The 19,361-nt window shown below is 40.9% G+C and overlaps 1 protein-coding gene across 4 annotated transcripts in view; it reads right to left on the minus strand.

The window, feature by feature from the left end:
• Positions 1–19,361, minus strand: part of vti1a (vesicle transport through interaction with t-SNAREs 1A) — a 343,061-nt gene that overhangs the window by 321,763 nt on the left and 1,937 nt on the right. For all 4 annotated transcript variants that reach the window (XM_078223312.1, XM_078223314.1, XM_078223311.1 and 1 more), the window contains exons 2-3: positions 9,201–9,259; positions 5,946–6,056 (exon numbers count right to left, since the gene is read on the minus strand). In XM_078223312.1, the coding sequence (XP_078079438.1) occupies positions 5,946–6,056; positions 9,201–9,259 (170 nt within the window). The remainder of the gene's footprint in view (positions 1–5,945; positions 6,057–9,200; positions 9,260–19,361) is intronic.

Raw genomic sequence — 19,361 nt, forward strand, 5'->3', positions numbered from 1 at the left:
TTGAAAGGGAACTGTTATAATTCAGGTCAGAAACTCCAAAGTGTTTTATGAAGACCACCTGGATCATAAGTTTTGCACTTTGAGTTTGGCTCGGGTAAGCATGATATGTTTCACTTTAGGTATGATTCAAATGACCCACTAGGACGCTTTTATCAAACAAAGTTTATTTAAGAATACAGTTAACATGTATAGAATGAAAATTAGCAATAACTTTTATCAATTACAAGCAAAACAACCATGATAATGTATAACCCTCAACAAATATATCTAAAATGTTCCAATCAAACAAAACATCCCATAAACAAAACACTTTCCACAGGTTTAACACAGAGAGAGAGAGATATTCCAGGAATGCAAGAAGCCTTGCTTTCAGCTAACCAGCAGAATTTCCAATACCAGGGAGAGAGAAAGAGAAACATTGCCTTCAGTCTGATGTCCACCTTCTTCTAAACTAAACTAAAGCCAGTAGCCAAAAAGAAAATGAAACCTTAAATTCACTAGGAAGGAAAAGAAAAACTGTCCAGAACACATGAACTGCAAACCAGTCTTCCCCCTAAAAATGCAGGGTCATAAAACAATCCCAGAAAGTACCTGAGGCTCATAGTAAATATAAACAAAACCCCATTTAAACCACTGGAGTAGCAATAAAAGGACTTCTAGCAGACGGCCCGGCAGTACTGAAACCAAAAAGGCCTGCTTACAGCTGCAGAGACCATGATTTTTAAAAAATTCAGAAACATACACTGGCGTCACTGAACAGAGAGACTGCTGTGTGCTCTGTTTCACAGAGACGTGGCTCACTCCTGCTTCATCTGACTGTGCCTTACAATTGGAGGGTTTCTCAATTCAGCGGTTGGACTGCACGGTGGGCTCAGATAGCCGAGGGGAGATGGGGTCTTCCTTCTAATCAACATCTGTTGATGCTCAGGCGGAGCAACACTGGTGAGTTTTTGCTCGCCTGACTTAGAGTACGTGACGCTGAAATGCCGCCCCTACTACCTGCCATGGGAGTTCGCCTCTGCTATCCAGACAGTAGTTTACATCCCCTCATGCGGATGTGAAGACTGCGCTTGATGAAATATATACCACCACGAATAGTCTTGAGACGAAACATCCCGAGGCCTTGCTCATTGCGGCCATTGACTTTAACCAGGTCAATCTCAAGAATGTCCTACCAAGATACCATCAACACATCTCCTGTTCCACCAGAGACCCAAACATTCCTGACCACTGATATAGAAACATCAAACATGCCTACCTGCTCTATCGCCAACTCACACTATGGCAAATCAGACCACAAGGTTGTGCTCCTCCCGGCTTACGAACAGAAACTGAATCAGGACAATCCGATAAAGAAAGTCATGCAATGTTGGTCCGAGGCAACAGATGATCACCTACAGCACTGCTTCGAGTCAGTGGACTGGTCAATATTCAAGAACTCAGTGACCAACCTAAATGAGTATGCCACTACAGTAACGGACTTCATTAGTAACTATATAGAAAGCTTTGTGCGAAAGAATCTAATCAGAGTGTTTCCCAACCGGAGACCATGGATGACCAGGAACATCCACTGCTTGCTGAAGTCCAAGACTGAGACGTTAAGTCGGGTGACTCTAACCTATACAGGAAATCCAGATACGATCTACAGAGAACCATCAGAGAACCAAGAGACAATACTGAACCAAGTCCCAGGCTAGCCACACGAACGCTCATCAATTGTGGCAAGGTCCACACGATATAACAGGATACATGGTGAAAACAAGTAGAATCGCCAGCAACAATGCATCCGTCCCCAAAGAACTCAAAACATTCTTTGCTCATTTTGAACAGGGGGTCAATGAGAGGACGTTATCTGCCCTGACAACCTCGATCATAGTGGTATCCGGGGTCACCATCGCAGATGTCAGATCGGCCTTCTTCCAAGTTAACCCACGGAAAGCGACTAGTCTGAATGGGATCCCTGGCCAAGCATTTCAAACATGTGCAGACCAGCTGGTGGGGGTATTCACAGACATCTTCAACCTCTCCTTACTCCAATCTGAGGTTCTTACCAGCTTGAAGAAGACGACCATCATCCCAGTGCCAATGAAAAGCCAAATCATGTGCCTTCATGACTACTGCCCAGTGGCTCTGACATCCATAATTATGAAGTGCTTCGAAAGGTTAGTCATGGCAAGGGTCAACTTTGACCTCCCAGATTGCTGGCTCCACTACAGTTTGCTGCAACATGTCCATAGCAGATGCCATTTCCCCAGCCTTGCACTCAACCCTGGAACACCTGGATTACAAGGACACTTATGACAGATTCCTATTTATTGACTACAGCTCAGCATTCAACACCATTATCCCAACAAAACCCATCTCCAAACTTTTGAGGCCTAGGACTCTGCTCCTCCTTCTGCGACTGGGTCCTCGATTTCCTAACCCATAGACGCAATCAGTAAGGATAGGCAACAACACTTCCTCCATGATTATCCTCAACACTGGTGCCCCACAAGGCTGTGTGCCCAACCCTTTACACACTTGTGACTGCATGATCAAATCCTACTCCAACTCCATTTTCAAGTTTGCTGATGACACCAGTGTAGTGAGTTGGATCTCAAGCAAAGACAAGACGGAGTACAGGAAAGAGATCGAGAATTTGGTGAGATGGTGCGACGACAATAATCTCTCCCTCAATGTTAGTAAAACGATGGAGTTAGTAATCGACTTCGGGAAACATAGTGGAGCACATGCCCGTGTCTATATCAACAGTGCTGAAGTGGAGATGGTCGATAGCTTCAAGTTTCTGGATGTTCAGATCACCAATCTGTCCTGGACCCTCAACGCTGACACTATAGTTAAGAAAGCTCACCAATGCCTCTCTCTACTTTTTCAAAAGGTTAAGGAAATTCAGGATGTCCACGACAACTTTTACCAATTTTGATAGATGCACTATAGAAAGCTTTGTATTGCAGCTTGGTATGGCTCCTGCTCTGATCAAGACCACAAGAAACTACAAAGGGTTGTGAACGTAGCCCAGTCCATCTCAGCCTCCCATCCATTGACTCCATTTACACTTCCCACTGCCTCTGAAAAGCAGCCGGCATAATCAAGGACCCCATGCACCACAGACATACTCTCTTCCACCTTCTTCCATCGGGATAAGATACAAAATTTGTACCAACAGATTCAAAAACAGCTTCTTCCCTGCTATCATCAGGCTTTTGAATGGTCCTACCATATATTAAGCTGATCTTTCTCTTCACCCTAGCTAGAACTGCAACACTACATTCTGTACTCTATCCTTCCCTTCTCCCCTATGTACTTTATGAATCGCCTATTTTGCCCGTACAAGCGCACAGGAAACAATATTTTTCACTGTATCCCAATTTCTGTGACAATAATAAATCAAATCAAATATTTCTGACCTTATGATGGAGGAAAGGTCATTGCTAAAGTTGACTGGGCTGTGGACATTGACCTGAGAAACACTTGGAACTGAGATGATTGACCGCCAACCACTATAACAACCCTCTTTTGTGATAGGCATGATTCCAACCAGTGGAAAGACCCCACACATTTCCATTGACTTCAGTTTTGCTAGGGCTCCTTGATGCCACACTCAGTCATACAATTAAACAGAATTAATATATAATTAACAAAGAATGTTGGGCATCCACTTGTGTCATATTTAGTCAATTAATTCTGGAGATTAAGTCATGTGGAGCTAATAAAAGACTATTTTCATTCCATTAATCCCGCTAATCTAACACAGCAATTGGATACTGTGTTTTTGGTTTTATAACATTTTCACCCCCTTTGCCATTGTGTGCTAAAACTTACTTTCTGAGCTATACTGAAATATCTTCCCATGTATGATAGCTTCATAGTTTAAAGTTTATTCATTAGCATCACAAGTAGGCTTACATTAACATTGAAATGAAGTTATTGTGAAAATCCCCTAGTCGCCACACTCCGACGCCTGTTCGGGTGCACGGAGGGAGAATTTAGCATGGCCAATGCACCTAGCCAGCACGTCTTCTGGACTGTGGGAGGAAACTGGAGGAAACCCACGCAGACACGGAGAAGGTGCAGACTTCGCAAAGACAGTGACTCAAGCTGAGAATTGAACTCGGGTCCCTGGCGCTGCGAGGCAGCAGTGCTAACCACTGTGCCACGGTGCGTGTTGTACTGTGCTTTTGCTCAAATTCTGATTGTCCGCCTATTTCCCATTTTCTTTTATCCTCTCTTCTGCAGAGGTAGAATTCCACAGAACTGTCAGTATCTCACCCAAATGATAATCTCTCATGTATAAATCCAGATGGCGAGGAATGGCAAGGACGTGGCTGCCAAACCCAATTTTGCTCACACCCAACTTTCATACAAGTACATTTTATAGCAGAAATCACTAGATAGAAATCAGGAGTTGCTTTTTCCCCCCTTCCCACATTGGGATTAAGGTAGCATCACACAATCTTGCAACACAGATGGAGGCTATGTAGCCCATTGTGCCCTTGTCAGTGATTTGTTCAGGCTCTCCAATTAGTCCCAGTCTCCGGATCTTTCCCCATAGTCCTGCAATTATTTTCTCTTTCAAGTATTTATCCAATTGCCATTTTAAAGTTATTATTGAATCCGTATCCACCAACTTGTCGGTCAAGTGCAGATCATAACTCCCTGCATTTAAAAAATTCTCATTTCCCTTCATTCTTTTGAATCTCAACAGATTTCTCTGCCAGGGTGTTCACTATCACAGTCTACTGCAAGCCTACTCTCAGTGATCAATTTAAGCTTTGGGATTCTTACAATTCCACATGCTATAAAATAGGTATTATCAGCAACATTGCAAATAGGACACGAGCCATTTGCTCTCCGTGCAAGATGCTGAAATAGGGTACATCAAAAGCAACCTGCTGGATAATGACTAACCCAAGCAGATTATTTTATGCTACATGCCACGTAAACTCATGGACAGGCCAAAGGCCATCACTTTTGATCCTGAAACGTGCTTAGACTACCCTTGGAAGGGCAAGGTGTATCACATATTTGAGCAATGGCTAACTGTTTCACACTGCGACCCTGCAGTAGCAACACGAGTTGCCACTAACAGAATGCGGTCGTCAAGCCAAAAAGACATTCTGCCCATCACACAAATGATTAGTATGGTATATGAATTTCAGTGCCAGTGTAATGCTAGGTATGTAGGCTGTGCATCCCAAAGATTGGTGGATCACACCAAAGGGCATGTTTTAGCTGTTGTTTGCAATGGGCAAAGTACAGACCTCACCCAACCAGCCATGAGTGCAAGACTCAAAACACAACATTAGATGTAATTCTGCAATTGGACAACATTTGCTAAATAATCCTCAGCGTGCTAAAAATTACGGCAATAACCAATTTAAGATTGTCAGTCAGGCTTGCAGTGTGGCCCATTTGTGTGTAATGGAAGCTACATATATTAATACACAAGGGCCTTGGTCTTTGCAGTCAAAAAGAATCTTTACACATTGTGCCTGTTTCAGCTAAACAAAGTAAGTGACAGCTATTCGCTGATTCATTCCTCAGGGAAATGCCTTGACCAATCAGGGTCAAACTATCAGGTTTAAATTTCAAACAATGCTAAGCAGTTAACTGTCAGTCACCTAGTGTATTCTCCAGGGTAACGCCTCCACTAACCAGCACTTCCTTCTCATACAGTATAAATTGTTGCTTCCCCCTTATATTCGGTTTTCTTGTGAAGTGTCCTGATGAGTACAAGATGGAAAGCTTCGACATGTCTCTTTTTTCAGTAATATTCAAGTTCTGCACTACCAAACGGCTTCTCACAATTTGGCAATATTTGTATGTGCTTCAAGGTGAAATTGAGGCATTATACAAAATAGCAAAAGGTTTTACCTGTTTCTTAAAGGAAACTTTTATGACATTTGTGCAATCTTTTCCCCAAACAAAATAAATAAACTTACAAAGTCTTTATCAAGCTTTTCCAATTCCTGTTTATAGCTCTTCATTCGTGTACTGAACAGGCCACGGCTCTGGAGTGGTATCTCCCGTACCTCAAGGTCCATTTGTTCAAGCTGCATTCAAAATTAAAGAAGAAAAATATGAATCTGTTGTGAGACCACTTAAACAAAAATTCTTGAGGTAGCAGTTTTATTTTCAGCTGCAACAATAATTAGTAACCAGTCACCTTGATCTGTACAAAGTGAAGAATGATCAACTTTGCAATATCGTCAGAGAAGAAAAGTCACAGTTGCTCTCTAATTACTGTAAGGAACTCCACTGAATGGAGTTGTTTTGAATTAAAAGTGCTTTCTTCTGTTAATTCTAATATTTTTCAAAGCACTGAATTCCAACTCCATTATTTATATCACTTAATTCAACTTATTGGATGAGTAGACTGGGGCTATACTCATTGGAATTCAGAAGAATAAGGGGAGAACTTATCGAAATATAGAAGGGGAAGAGAAGGGGTTACAGGCTAATAGGCTGGAGGAAATAGATGTTCGGAGGGAGGATGTACTGGCAGTTTTGAATAAACTGAAGGTCGATAAGTCCCCTGGGCCTGATGAAATATATCCTAGGATTCTTTGGGAGGCAAGGGATGAGATTGCAGAGCCTTTGGCTTTGATCTTTGGGTCCTCACTGTCCACAGGAATGGTGCCAGAGGACTGGAGAGTGGCGAATGTTGTTCCTCCGTTTAAGAAAGGGAATAGAAATGACCCTGGTAATTATAGACCGGTTAGTCTTACTTTGGTGGTTGGTAAATTGATGGAAAAGGTCCTTAGGGATGGGATTTATGACCATTTAGAAAGATGCGGATTAATCCGGGATAGTCAGCACGGATTTGTGAAGGGCAAGTCGTGCCTCACAAATTTGACTGAATTTTTTGAGGAGGTAACTAAGTGTGTTGATGAAGGTAGGGCAGTTGATGTCATATACATGGATTTTAGTAAGGCGTTTGATAAGGTCCCCCATGGTCGGCGTATGATGAAAGTGAGGAGGTGTGGGATAGAGGGAAAGTTGGCCGATTGGATAGGTAACTGGCTGTCTGATCGAAGACAGAGGGTGGTGGTGGATGGAAAATTTTCGGACTGGAGGCAGGCTGCTAGCGGAGTGCCACAGGGATCAGTGCTTGGTCCTCTGCTCTTTGTGATTTTTATTAATGACTTAGAGGAGGGGGCTGAAGGGTGGATCAGTAAATTTGCTGATGACACCAAGATTGGTGGAGTAGTGGATGAGGTGGAGGGCTGTTGTAGGCTGCAAAGAGACATAGATAGGATGCAAAGCTGGGCTGAAAAATGGCAAATGGAGTTTAACCCTGATAAATGTGAGGTGATTCATTTTGGTAGGACTAATTTAAATGTGGATTACAGGGTCAAAGGTAGGGTTCTGAAGACTGTGGAGGAACAGAGAGATCTTGGGGTCCATATCCACAGATCTCTAAAGGTTGCCACTCAAGTGGATAGAGCTGTGAAGAAGGCCTATAGTGTGTTAGCTTTTATTAACAGGGGGTTGGAGTTTAAGAGCCGTGGGGTTATGCTGCAACTGTACAGGACCTTGGTGAGACCACATTTGGAATATTGTGTGCAGTTCTGGTCACCTCACTATAAGAAGGATGTGGAAGCACTGGAAAGAGTGCAGAGGAGATTTACCAGGATGCTGCCTGGTTTGGAGGGTAGGTCTTATGAGGAAAGGTTGAGGGAGCTAGGGCTGTTCTTTCTGGAGCGGAGGAGGCTGAGGGGAGACTTAATAGAGGTTTATAAAATGATGAAGGGGATAGATAGAGTGAATGTTCAAAGACTATTTCCTCGGGTGGATGGAGCTATTACAAGGGGGCATAACTATAGGGTTCATGGTGGGAGATATAGGAAGGATATCAGAGGTAGGTTCTTTACGCAGAGAGTGGTTGGGGTGTGGAATGGACTGCCTGCAGTGATAGTGGAGTCAGACACTTTAGGAACATTTAAGCGGTTATTGGATAGGCACATGGAGCACACCAGGATGATAGGGAGTGGGATAGCTTGATCTTGGTTTCAGATAAAGCTTGGCACAACATCGTGGGCCGAAGGGCCTGTTCTGTGCTGTACTGTTCTATGTTCTATATAAAATTATGACGGGAATAGATAAGATAGAAGCAGGGAAGTTGTTTCCACTGGCAGGTGAAACTAGAACTAGGGGGCTCGGCCACAAAATAAGGGAGAACAGGTTTAGGACTGAGTTGAGGAACTTTTTCACCCAAAGGGTTGTGAATCTCTGGAATTCCCTGTCCACTGAAGCAGTTGAGGCTACCTCATTGAATGTTTTTAAGGTAAAGATAGATACATTTTTGAACAGTCAAGGAATTAAGGGTTTATGGTGAGCGGGGGTAAGTGGAGGTGAGTCCACAAAAAGATCAGCCATGACCTTATTGAATGGCGGGGCAGGCTCGAGGGGCCAGATGGCCTACTCCTGCTCTTAGTTCTTATGTTCTTAATTCAATTCATTTGCTCAAAGAACATCTTCAAAATATGAGGACTATGTAAACATGAATAGAAAAATGTGACAACTTGGAAATTGATATTAATAAATCTGAGTGTTAAATCTTTGCCAAATAACAATCTTTTCACTTATATAATCACATCATCACACATACCAAAAACTAAACACTGCCAGAACCAGATTACTGTTCTAATATTGATTTAGCCCCCAAATGGTTTAACCTCTGCATTTTGAAAGGAATGTTGCACATATGTGATTCCCGTTAGCTTCATTTATGCAAAAGTCTATCAACTAACAACCATCTTGTTCTGTAGCTAAAAGAAAGACAAAGCTTTAAAATTATTTGCTTTTATCTCTACTGATGTTTATGTACTTCAATTTCCTAAATTTCCCAACAAATTGTCAGTACAAGGACAGGTTGATTGGGCAGTTCACAAGGGAATGAAACAGACCAAATAACCATGTGATTCTTGTTTTTAGCAACAAAGATGGCTTGACAAAATTCAGCTCACTGACATTCAACCAAAACAGAACAATCTGGGTTTTGTGCTAAAAACAAACTGCCAACTTTGGAAGCAATTAAAACTCTCTGATTGCAGCTATTTATAATTTACCATGTCCATTTTAATAAAATTCTGACATTTTTTACATTCTGAATCCAAATTCAAGTAACAATCCTTCACATGGAACTAACATACATAAAACCTACAACACTTCAGAATATCAAATACAGTTCTTACCAGTTCCCGGGCTTCTTCCATCTGCTTTTCCACATTGGCCACCATACATTTCTTGTCATCTACAGAATAAACAAATGAACATTCCTCATCACATTACTTTTCCAAAGTGATCAATACCAGATATTTAGACATTAATGGTTGAAAACATCACCTAATTTAACAATGACATTTGATACATGGAGATTAGCAAATGTGCAATTGTGGAATGCCATTTCATCCCTTAAATTATAAAATACAAGTTCTCGTTGCAAGTGAAGATAGCACGATTCGCAACTGACTAAAGAACAATTTGTACATGCTCCACTTAAAAAGGTTAAAACTTTTGAGCAAAGTGCAGATATGAAGGATGCATGATGAGTATAATATCAGACTATTTATTGCACAATCATCCGTTAAGTCTTGAGTCAGTTAAGCAGCAGTACCACAAATGAAATTCAAAACAATTACTATAATGTGCCGTCATATATAGCATAATCAAAATGTATTATGCAGTCAAGTTAAGGTTAGATTCATGATGTAGATTCATTTGAATTGAAGTGATGCAGGTTGCAGAGTTCAGTGATGCTTCAGCAAAACTATTTTGAACGTGCAATCTTTCTTAGCAATGATGTATTTTCTCTATTGTTATTTGGAAATATTTCATGATTATGATATGTAGTACACATAGCTTTTAGGTCACATAAATATTATGGGCAAGACAAATGAGCTGGTATATCCAGTCATATCTCTGAGCAGATCCCGGTAGTTGCTTGCTGCAGTTTTCCAGTTTGAGCTGAAAGCAGGAAACAGCACCAATATTGCCATGCATGTACTGAGAAAATAGGGGAGGGAGGAAACCTGACAGGAACAAAAAATGTCCCACATATCCCATAAAAAAGACAAAGAGGCAAAAATTGGTAGGATCTATGTGAGTTAGCGATGCCTTTTATTTGGAGGGAGTGAACGGATTCAAAGAAGTTGTTGTTCAAAGCAAGAACAGATTCAGCCAGGTCAAGAAGGGTGCTGGGAGATGGGAAGTGTTTGGGTCAGCATTCAAAAGGTGAAGTAGAGACCGTACAGGCTGTCCTGCCGAAGGACTGGAGATGTAGAGATTGGATGCCCATTGCAAAAAGGAGACATTTGGGGCCAGGACACAGGAAGATATTCAAGTGGCGGAACGCATTGAAAATGTGGCGGGTGTGGATGGGAAGACATTAGGCAAGGGGAGGAAAAAAAAAATCAAGATAGGAAAAAAATCAGTTCTGTTGACCAAGAACAGCCTGAAGCGATAGGTCTACCAAGGCAGTCCTGTTTGAGGATTACATATTTTGGGGATTTTGAGATATAAAACCTTTTTAATTAAAATATCTAGATTTCTAATTTTCACAATGGGGTCCTCAGTTGTGCCTGACCTAAAAAGGCATGAACAACCAGTATTTATAAATCAAATAGAATTTATTAAGCAAAATGTTATATATTTAACAAAAAAAAGTAAAGGCAGCATGAGGGTTTCTTATCCCTCAAGGCCCTATGATTCTTTGAATGTTAAAATGCAATGTATTTCTTCTTCCGTCTCTGAAGAAATGTGAATTGTGTCACAGAAGAATTACACAATTACAATGCTGAGGAAAGTTCAGAGTTTTCAACTTGTACCCTCAATACTGTTTGTCTTCATTCCTTATTCCGAAAGAGTCCAAATTAACACCTTTCATTGGCTAAAGGTGACGTTCACCTAGTGTCACTTCATCTCTGTAACTAGAGGCATGTATGCTGAAACAAAAGATCCATCTCTTTTTTTCCTTTAGGCCCCAGAGCTTACATTCTGTTGTGAACAAATGATACATCTTCTTCGGCTTGGAGGGCCGAAGGGCCTGTTTCCTGTGCTGTACTGTTCTTTGTTCTTTGTTCTTCTTATATACAGATTGCGGCTAAACAAGCAATGGTATATCCTCGTATCAATATAACAAAATGTTGTAAACAATTCACAAAAACAAACTAACCTACTCCAATGGATACTAAGAAAATTAATAACAAATTTTTAGTAGTAATCCCTAACAAGATGTCTTTATGAAAGAGGTGTTCTTTCCTACAGATATGACTGTAGATCATAATAGTTAGTGAACTAAAATCTAATTAAAATACAATGATTCATCTTTAAAATAAGGTGTTAGACTAAGTTAAGCGGCTAAGTTCAAACCTTTTAATTATTTCTCTGAAGCTGACAAAGAGGCTTCGAATTGCACATGGTGTATTTAAGACAGATCCAACTGCCTGGACCCAGACTTTTTAGGTACTCCTCAGGTTATTTAGTTAATCAGTTTCTCACAAGCAACTGCTTTCCTGTTCCCAGGCTCTCTCAACAGTTAATTGTTTCACTAGCAGAAATTCAAATTAAACTATTTAAAAAGGTGAAGATAAAATCTACAAAATGCTGCTTCAAACCAATATAAAACCGCTAAGAATTTAATTTTATCAAAACCTTACAGGATCTTGGGAAGGATGTAGAAGCGAGCTCTGTCGGGTTTGGGGCGGAGCAACTATAAGGTTCAAAACTGTGGATCTCTGGAGATGAGGTCAGGGACAGTCTGGGAAAGGATCGTTGGACTTTCAATGGTAAAGTTAGGAGGAGGTGTCAGGGAGTTGGCCTCAGTCTCCACATAATAGAGGCCAGTTTGCCAAACAGTGTCACCCTTCACAGCAGTTTAATGGCAATGTTAGCACTGAATCCAACAGAACAGAGTGCTGCAAGTTCAGACCGAGATAGATTAGAGTGAGCCAGAGAGCAGATACATTGAGACACCCAATGAGATACCAACTACGGATTCAGAGAACATAAGAGGCCAAAGAGAAGGATTCAGGTATAATGAGAATTCTGAAGTCAATAGAAACGGTCTGCTTTGTGAAAGGGAGACTCTTAGCCAAAAAACAGGGTGAAGAACTGAAGAAAGTGGAGGAATCTTGTGCTGAACTCACAATTCTCTGAAGTGGGTGCGTAAGGGAATGAAACTAATGCTTAGTTTCATTCCCTTACGCACCCACTTTGAGTAAGTTGATTGCTTAGGATCAGAGGGAAAGATTGGAAAAGATAGTGAAAACACAACTAAGGGTAAGTTTGGAAGGGATGAGTGGGATCAGAGAAAAGCGAAGGGGAAGAAAGATCCGAGGAGCAATTGGCATCCAAGAGTTGGTGAAGCATTTTGTAATTTAATCTCTTCTGACTTCCATCCTATCAGTGGCCTGCCTTTTTGTTCAGTCAACCCTTCTATTTCCCTGCTTCCAATCTTGCGTAAAACCTGTTACATCTCCGGTTAGAATGAAAGTTCATCAACTGTTTCACTCTTCACAGATGCTGATTGACATACTAAGCATTTGAAGTATTTTCAGTCTTTTAAAAGATCACTGAAGACCACCAACATGAAAGTGCATTTAAAAATACCTAAATGTGGCACCGAGAGAAATCAAAGCGCTACATTCAGATCCCCAGCAGATCTGAAAATTTTTGCCAGTCATTAAATCCTCCATCCAATCTCTCACCTGCCCCTTTCTAATCACTCCCCTCCCCACTTCCAAGAAACTGCCTTGAAGGATAATCAAAATCTGATGAAAGACATGCCTTTGAGTAAGCCAACTAGGAAAGAGAAGATTAGATGCAAAGACGATTGATGATTTATGGCTAACGACAACACAAACTGAAGCATGAATAATAAATCAGATTGTAACATAATTTTAACAGTATAGGAACCTATTATAACTAACAGGAGGAATGCAAGTTATAAATTAAGTGGAATGTATAACTTTGATTGCAAAGAGAAACATTTAGAACAAATAGCTTTCTCATTTCAAGTGAAAAGATAAGAATGGCAAAATATAAGCAAGTTTCTCTGTTCACTTGGCAAAGCAGATGCACCTAATGTGAGAAGATCAAGGCCTAACATGGGAACGCAGAAAGAGAATTAGAAACAGACATGGTGCCAAAAGGGATAAATAATTAAAGATGACACTTCAGAGCTGCCAAGTTCTCAGGGATAGCAGGTTGGCCTACAGAGTATGTGCTGAATGATAAAGTGTTCAGAAAAGGCCTGAAGTGGCTGCAGGAAGGAAAACATATGACTTCCATCTTCTGCGAATCCAAGAATGTGGGAACATAAAAGGTGAAGTTAGTCCGAGAAGGTGGAAAGCAATTGATGCATCATCCCATTCTTGAGCACTACATAATTGAGCAAATAAAGATCCAGTTTCAATAAGAGGAGGAGCCCAGAGTCCTTAAGGTTTCACGTCAAAATCTGTAACGTGGCCTCAGCAGTGGTCAGTATGAGTGACAGCTGCAGATAAAGAAACTTCGCAAATAGGAGGGTCAGAATAAAGATATAAAATTTACTTTACCCTCACTGCCAGAGGGCAGCTTGAATGAAAGAAAGTGGAGAACAAGCTTAGGGTATTCAAGATCCAATCATTAGGCTTGTATGTTTTCAAATATGTAGACATACATCATTTCATTTACTTTGATTGATGTATGTATATTTATAAGATACGACAGAGGCTAAATTTTTTATTTCTTAATAAAGTATTAAATTGCTGAGCCTAGAACTTCTGGCAGAGGACAAAATTTTACTGTACAAACTGTAAGTATTAGCATTTCTAGTAGTGTTTTAAAGACATTTTTGTGGGCCAGTTCACTGAAAATATTGTGATGCTCCTTAGGGCTCCTAGTGTCAGCTATCCAAAGGAAAACAATGCCATTAGTACAATTTGGCAACACCAAACGGTTACAGTACAGGCAGAGGCCATTCAGCCCACTTGGTCCTGCCAGCTCTCTGCAAGACCAATGCAACTAGTTCCACTCCATGACCCTTTCTCCAGAGCGCTGCAATTTCTTTTCCCTTCTGATGCTTATCCAATTTCTTTTGAAAGCCAGAGCTGAATTCCATCACCCTCTCAGGCAGTACGTTTTAGACTGCGACCACTTGCCACGTAAAAACATTCTTCACATGTCACTTTATCCCCCTAGATCTGGTTAAACACGGCATATTGTATAACTTATATCACAATCAATTTATAAACTATGAAAATTAAAGAAAATATCATATTCACAAATACAGATGGAGAAAAATCTGATTACTTCATGGACCCAAAGACCCCAATTTAAAATAAAATATCTTTTTACATTTCAAATTAAGATTTCAATTTGAAGTACTGCCCAATCACCTAACCAAACATTTTCACAAATTCCATGGCAGCAAATAAAACCATCTTATCTTCAGGATTGTAAAGGCTTGTATTAATCATTCTGAAGTCTGCATACAGGATGCTTTCAAAAAAGTATCTCTGGAGGAAGAGGAACAAGCTGAGGAACAGAGCATAAATCTGATGTTATTTCATGGCTGGCCATAAACTATTTTAGAATTTTGTTTATATTAAGTCACTTAACTGATAAAAAGCAATATTTTCAATCATTTTAGTAAATGGAAAGCCCAGCTTTAGTAGCTTCAGTAACAGAAATTTGTTGATTTAAAAATAATTACATGCCACTGGAATAGTCACAAGTTTTTACTGAACTAACTGCATACTTTAAGAAGAATTCATACAGTTGGGGATTACATAGCAAAGGAATATGTTCAAATGAGCTAAGGTTTCAAGTAGCTAAATGTTCAGACCAGATGGCTGCAGAATGCCCGCAGATATGAGATAAAGTTCCAGACGTGTATTTTGAGCTTGTTTGGAAGAATGCAGGATGTTAAAGACAGAAAAGTCAGAGTGGAATTGGGCATGGGAGGCGTGCTGAGGCACTGACAGCGCAGAACATTTGGTCAGGATGTTAATCAACCTGCATTTGGTCTTGTCAGTAAAGGAAGTTATGCTAAACTTTTATAAAGCATTGTGTCGAATTCTGAGCATATCATATGTTAGGAAAGATATTAAGACTTTGGAGAGGGTGCAGGAAAGATTTACTACATTAGGGACGAGCAACTTTAATGACAGAAAAGCTGGGGCTATTCTCCTCGAAACAGAGAAGGTTAAAATGAGATTTGATTGAGGTGTTCAAAATCACAAATGGGTTCAACTGTTTCCGGTGACAGAACACGCAGAGGACACAGACTTAAGATGATTGTTAGAAAATCCAGATATGTGGAAACACTTTTAAGATAACAAGTTCTGGTGATTTGTAATGCATTGCCTGAGTGTGGTGCAATCAGATTTGATAACTTTCAAAATAGAAGTGGATAAATATTCGAAGACAGATATGGGGAAAGAGCAGTGGATTGGGATTAACTGAATAGCTCTACCAAAGAGCTGACACAGACACAATGGGCCACATGATCTCCTTGTGTGCTGCATCATTCTTCATTTCTATAATCTCAATGAACTCATTTGGGGGAATTTTCTCATCCCTCCTGCCACGGAATCGGAGCGGGCGGGCGGGTGGGGTGAAACCATTAAAAGGTCCGTTGACCTCAGGGGGGGTTTTCCAGTTTTGGGGCGAACCTGGCCAGAAAATTCCACCCAATATCTTTTTAGTTAGTTACACTTTAGCTGAAGGTGCCCTCCATATTGAACTTTGTTTGTGCTCTCAGCTGTTTCATCCAAGCATCAAGCTGTAGGAGCAATTGTAAAAGGAAACAGGATGACAATCAACTTGAAGCGAACTCTATCCCATCTAGTTTCACTTGCAGAATTTGGGTCGATGCTGGTTTATGCTATAATGTACACTGCATGCAGAAGTCCTGATGCATGCATCTCAAAATCCAAAACCAGGTGGAGAATTCATCCAATTGAAAAGTAACATCATTTCTTTGCTAATCCACCACCCCAGAAATATCTAGAACATAAACTGATGTTTTTAAAGCTTATTTATTAGTCACAAGTAAGGCTTCCATTAACACTGCAATGAAGTTACTGTGAAATTCCCCTAGTCGCCACAGTCCAGCGCCTGTTCGGGTCAATGCATCTAACCCAGCATGTCTTTCAGAATGTGGGAGGAAACCAGAGCACGCGGAGAAAACTCAAGCAGACATGGGGAGAACGTACAAACTTCACACAGACAGTGATCCAAGCCGGGAATCGAACCCGGGTCCCTGGCGCTGTGAAGTAGCAGTGCTAACCACTGTGCTACCGTGCCAATTTTTAGTGGTCTCGAAATTATACACAGGAGATTGGGGAAAATATACTTCAGTTTTATGAAAGAGGGTGTTGTTTTAGGCCATGGATAACAAAGTGGGAAAAGATAAATAAACAATTGCTGCTTTGGAAAATACCAGATCCAAATGTCAAGGTGACAAACAAGAGTGCCCCAGAGGGGAAAGTCCCTACAGATAACAAAAGTTGTGGAAAAGACTGGTGCATTGTATAGATGAGAGTAATGGTGTATGGTCTAGCAAATGCAGACATTAGTGAAAAGGTTAAGAAAAGACAAGCTAAGTCCAATTATCTCCAGAAATAGAAAAGGGAGACAAGTCATTTTTTTCTCCTTCCCTCTCTCCATAAGGGTCCCAAGTTCAGTTGTAGCACCTGTAAACCATCCTTTATCATAAGGCTCAGTTTCATTCGAGCCACGTATTTGAAAACTGTGATCAGAAAGATGCAGTTGAATGTATAGATTGTATGATTTTTTTAAAAATAGTATTTTATTAAAACAGGCTTTCTGTTGTTCCAAACTACATGTTAAAAACAAAATAAATGTAGTAAGATGTGATAAACCTGATAACTTATGACTAAGAACTGAACAGTAATAACATACATTTTGCTTCATACTATTATCAAAATAAAAGGTTTCATTGCCTCACACAGGATTATAAAATATGGAAAACTAAAAGATTTGTAGAATCAAGCCTATTCCTGCACAGTGACCACCTGGTCAATCTGCTGAGGAAGGCCAACAGTTTCAAGTATAAGATAAGGTCGCACGATAATCGTACAACACTCCCAAACATTAACCCAGCTTTACAAACCACCACATTGTCACAGCACAGCAACAACTATTGTTTTCTCTAGAATACCTGGTCATTGATGTCCATCCTTAATAGTCTATATCCTATTCGTAAGCAGGTATTTATTAAACTATGTTTGAAGGTGTGAACAAACATAATATTACTTTATCTTCAAGGAGACGGTTCTGCCGCATATTCATTAATCTATAGAGCAAATGAATTCTTCTAACATCTTCATTTGCTCGAAGCTGTTTAAATATTCATATAATCTATTTCTTTTAAATAGCTGAATCACATCCATCCTTAATTATCTCCTCCTAAGCAAAACCAAAATCAGTTCTGAGAGTTTTCCTTCATAACAAAACAATTGACCCCAGTTTTTGGGGGGGGGGGGGGGGGGAGTTAAAACGTTAGGAGTCATTTACTCGCTCGCTGCCCCCCCCCCCAAATCAATCCTGCTTTCTTTCCTGTCATTTTAAAAAATTCAATTAGAAATAGAAATAGAAATCCTACAGTGCTGAAGGAGGCCATTCGGCCCATCGAGTCCGCACCGACCACAATCCCACCCAGGCCCTACCCCCACATATTTACCCGCTAATCCCTCTAACCTACGCATCTCAGGACTCTAAGGGGCAATTTTTAACCTGGCCAATCAACCTAACCCGCACAAATTGTGGGACATGGCATTGCTGGCTGGCCAGCATTTATTGCCCATCCATAGATGCCTTGAGAAGGTGGTGGCGGTGAGCTCCCTTCTTGAAATGCTGCAGCCCACAAGCTGTGGGTTAACTCACAATGCCGTTAGAGAAGGAATTCCAGGATTTTGACCCAGTGACTGCAACGGCACAGTGATATATTTCCAAGTTAGGACGGTGAATGGCTTGGAGGGGAACTTGCAGGTGGTGGTGTTCCCACCTGTATCTATTGCCCTTGTCCTTCTAGATGGAAGTGGTCGCAGGTTTGGAAGGTGCTGTCTAAGGATCTTTGGTAGATTTCTGCAGTGCATCTTGTAGATAGTACACACTGCTGCTACTGAGCGTCGATGACGACGAGAGTGGATGTGGTGCCAATCCAGCAGCCTGCTTTGTCCTGGATGGTGTCAAGCTTCTTGAGTGCTGTGGTGGAGTACAACCCACAGCACGTGGACTGCAGCTCACTACCGCCTTCTCAAGGGCAACTAGGAAGTACAGTTCATACCCCAATATCAAACTGTTATTTTGAACAGGTGATCAGGACACCCACAGGAAGGAAGGAAGTGGGGACCTTCCCATTAAATATGTGAATCTGTATTTTCAACCAGAGGCCTGGAGCGAGGTTGGGAGGGGCAGGATGGTGGAACGTTTTCATTCTGGTCAGGAAAATCTATCGGGAGCTTGATCCTGGGCCAGCAAGGCTAGACAAAAAAGTTATATATCAGGATCATTCCAAGTGCTCAGTACTCCTCCAAGGCGGCCTTGGGCCCTCTTGATCATGGTCTGATCCTTCCTCCAACCTCCCACCTCTCCCAATACTTCTCACAGCGCTGATTCCACCCTCCCCACTTAGTGCACGGAACCGTTAACAAAGGTTGTGGTCTCTTGCTACCAGATACCCACTGCCCAGGTTGGCTGTCAGTCTGGAAGTCTTTGGGTGGGAGCTGCACCAATTTAGTTACCTTGAGGTCCTGCTGCACCCTTCCCAACCGCCTCTCCCCTACCACTGTGAAAATCAAGGCCATTTAAGGTTGCTGTTCTCTAAACCCTTACATAAACAAATTAGTGAACATAGAAATCCATGATAAATGTTTTGTCCTGTAGACTTGAAGTAAAACCAGCACATAAAGAACTCATATTTGTACTACAGATATCGCACTAGATTATATATTCAGCCTACTCTGATTTTACAAATTACTTCTGAATTTCAGGAATCATTAATGGCTACCCACGATCAACACTTTTACCATCACATCTATCTCACATTTTCCTAATCAAATGGCCGGTATAATTTTTATATCACTATACATAATGTGTTCACAAGAATGATTCCAGGGATATAGAACTATAGCCACGAGGTTAGATTTGAGGGGTTGGGATTGATTTCCTTCGGGAAAAGAAGGTTGAGAGGAAACTTGATGAAGATACTCAAGATCCTTTGGGGTATGACAAGGGTAAATAAAGAGAAACTGTTCCCATTCAGGAGAACATAGATTCAAAAATAATGAGCAAAAGGATTAAAAGTGATGCGTAGAAAAGGAACTTTCACCAAGAGGATAGTTGGA

This window comes from Mustelus asterias, chromosome 11 (assembly GCF_964213995.1).
Source record: "Mustelus asterias chromosome 11, sMusAst1.hap1.1, whole genome shotgun sequence".
In the NCBI taxonomy this organism is placed as follows: Eukaryota; Metazoa; Chordata; class Chondrichthyes; order Carcharhiniformes; family Triakidae; genus Mustelus; species Mustelus asterias.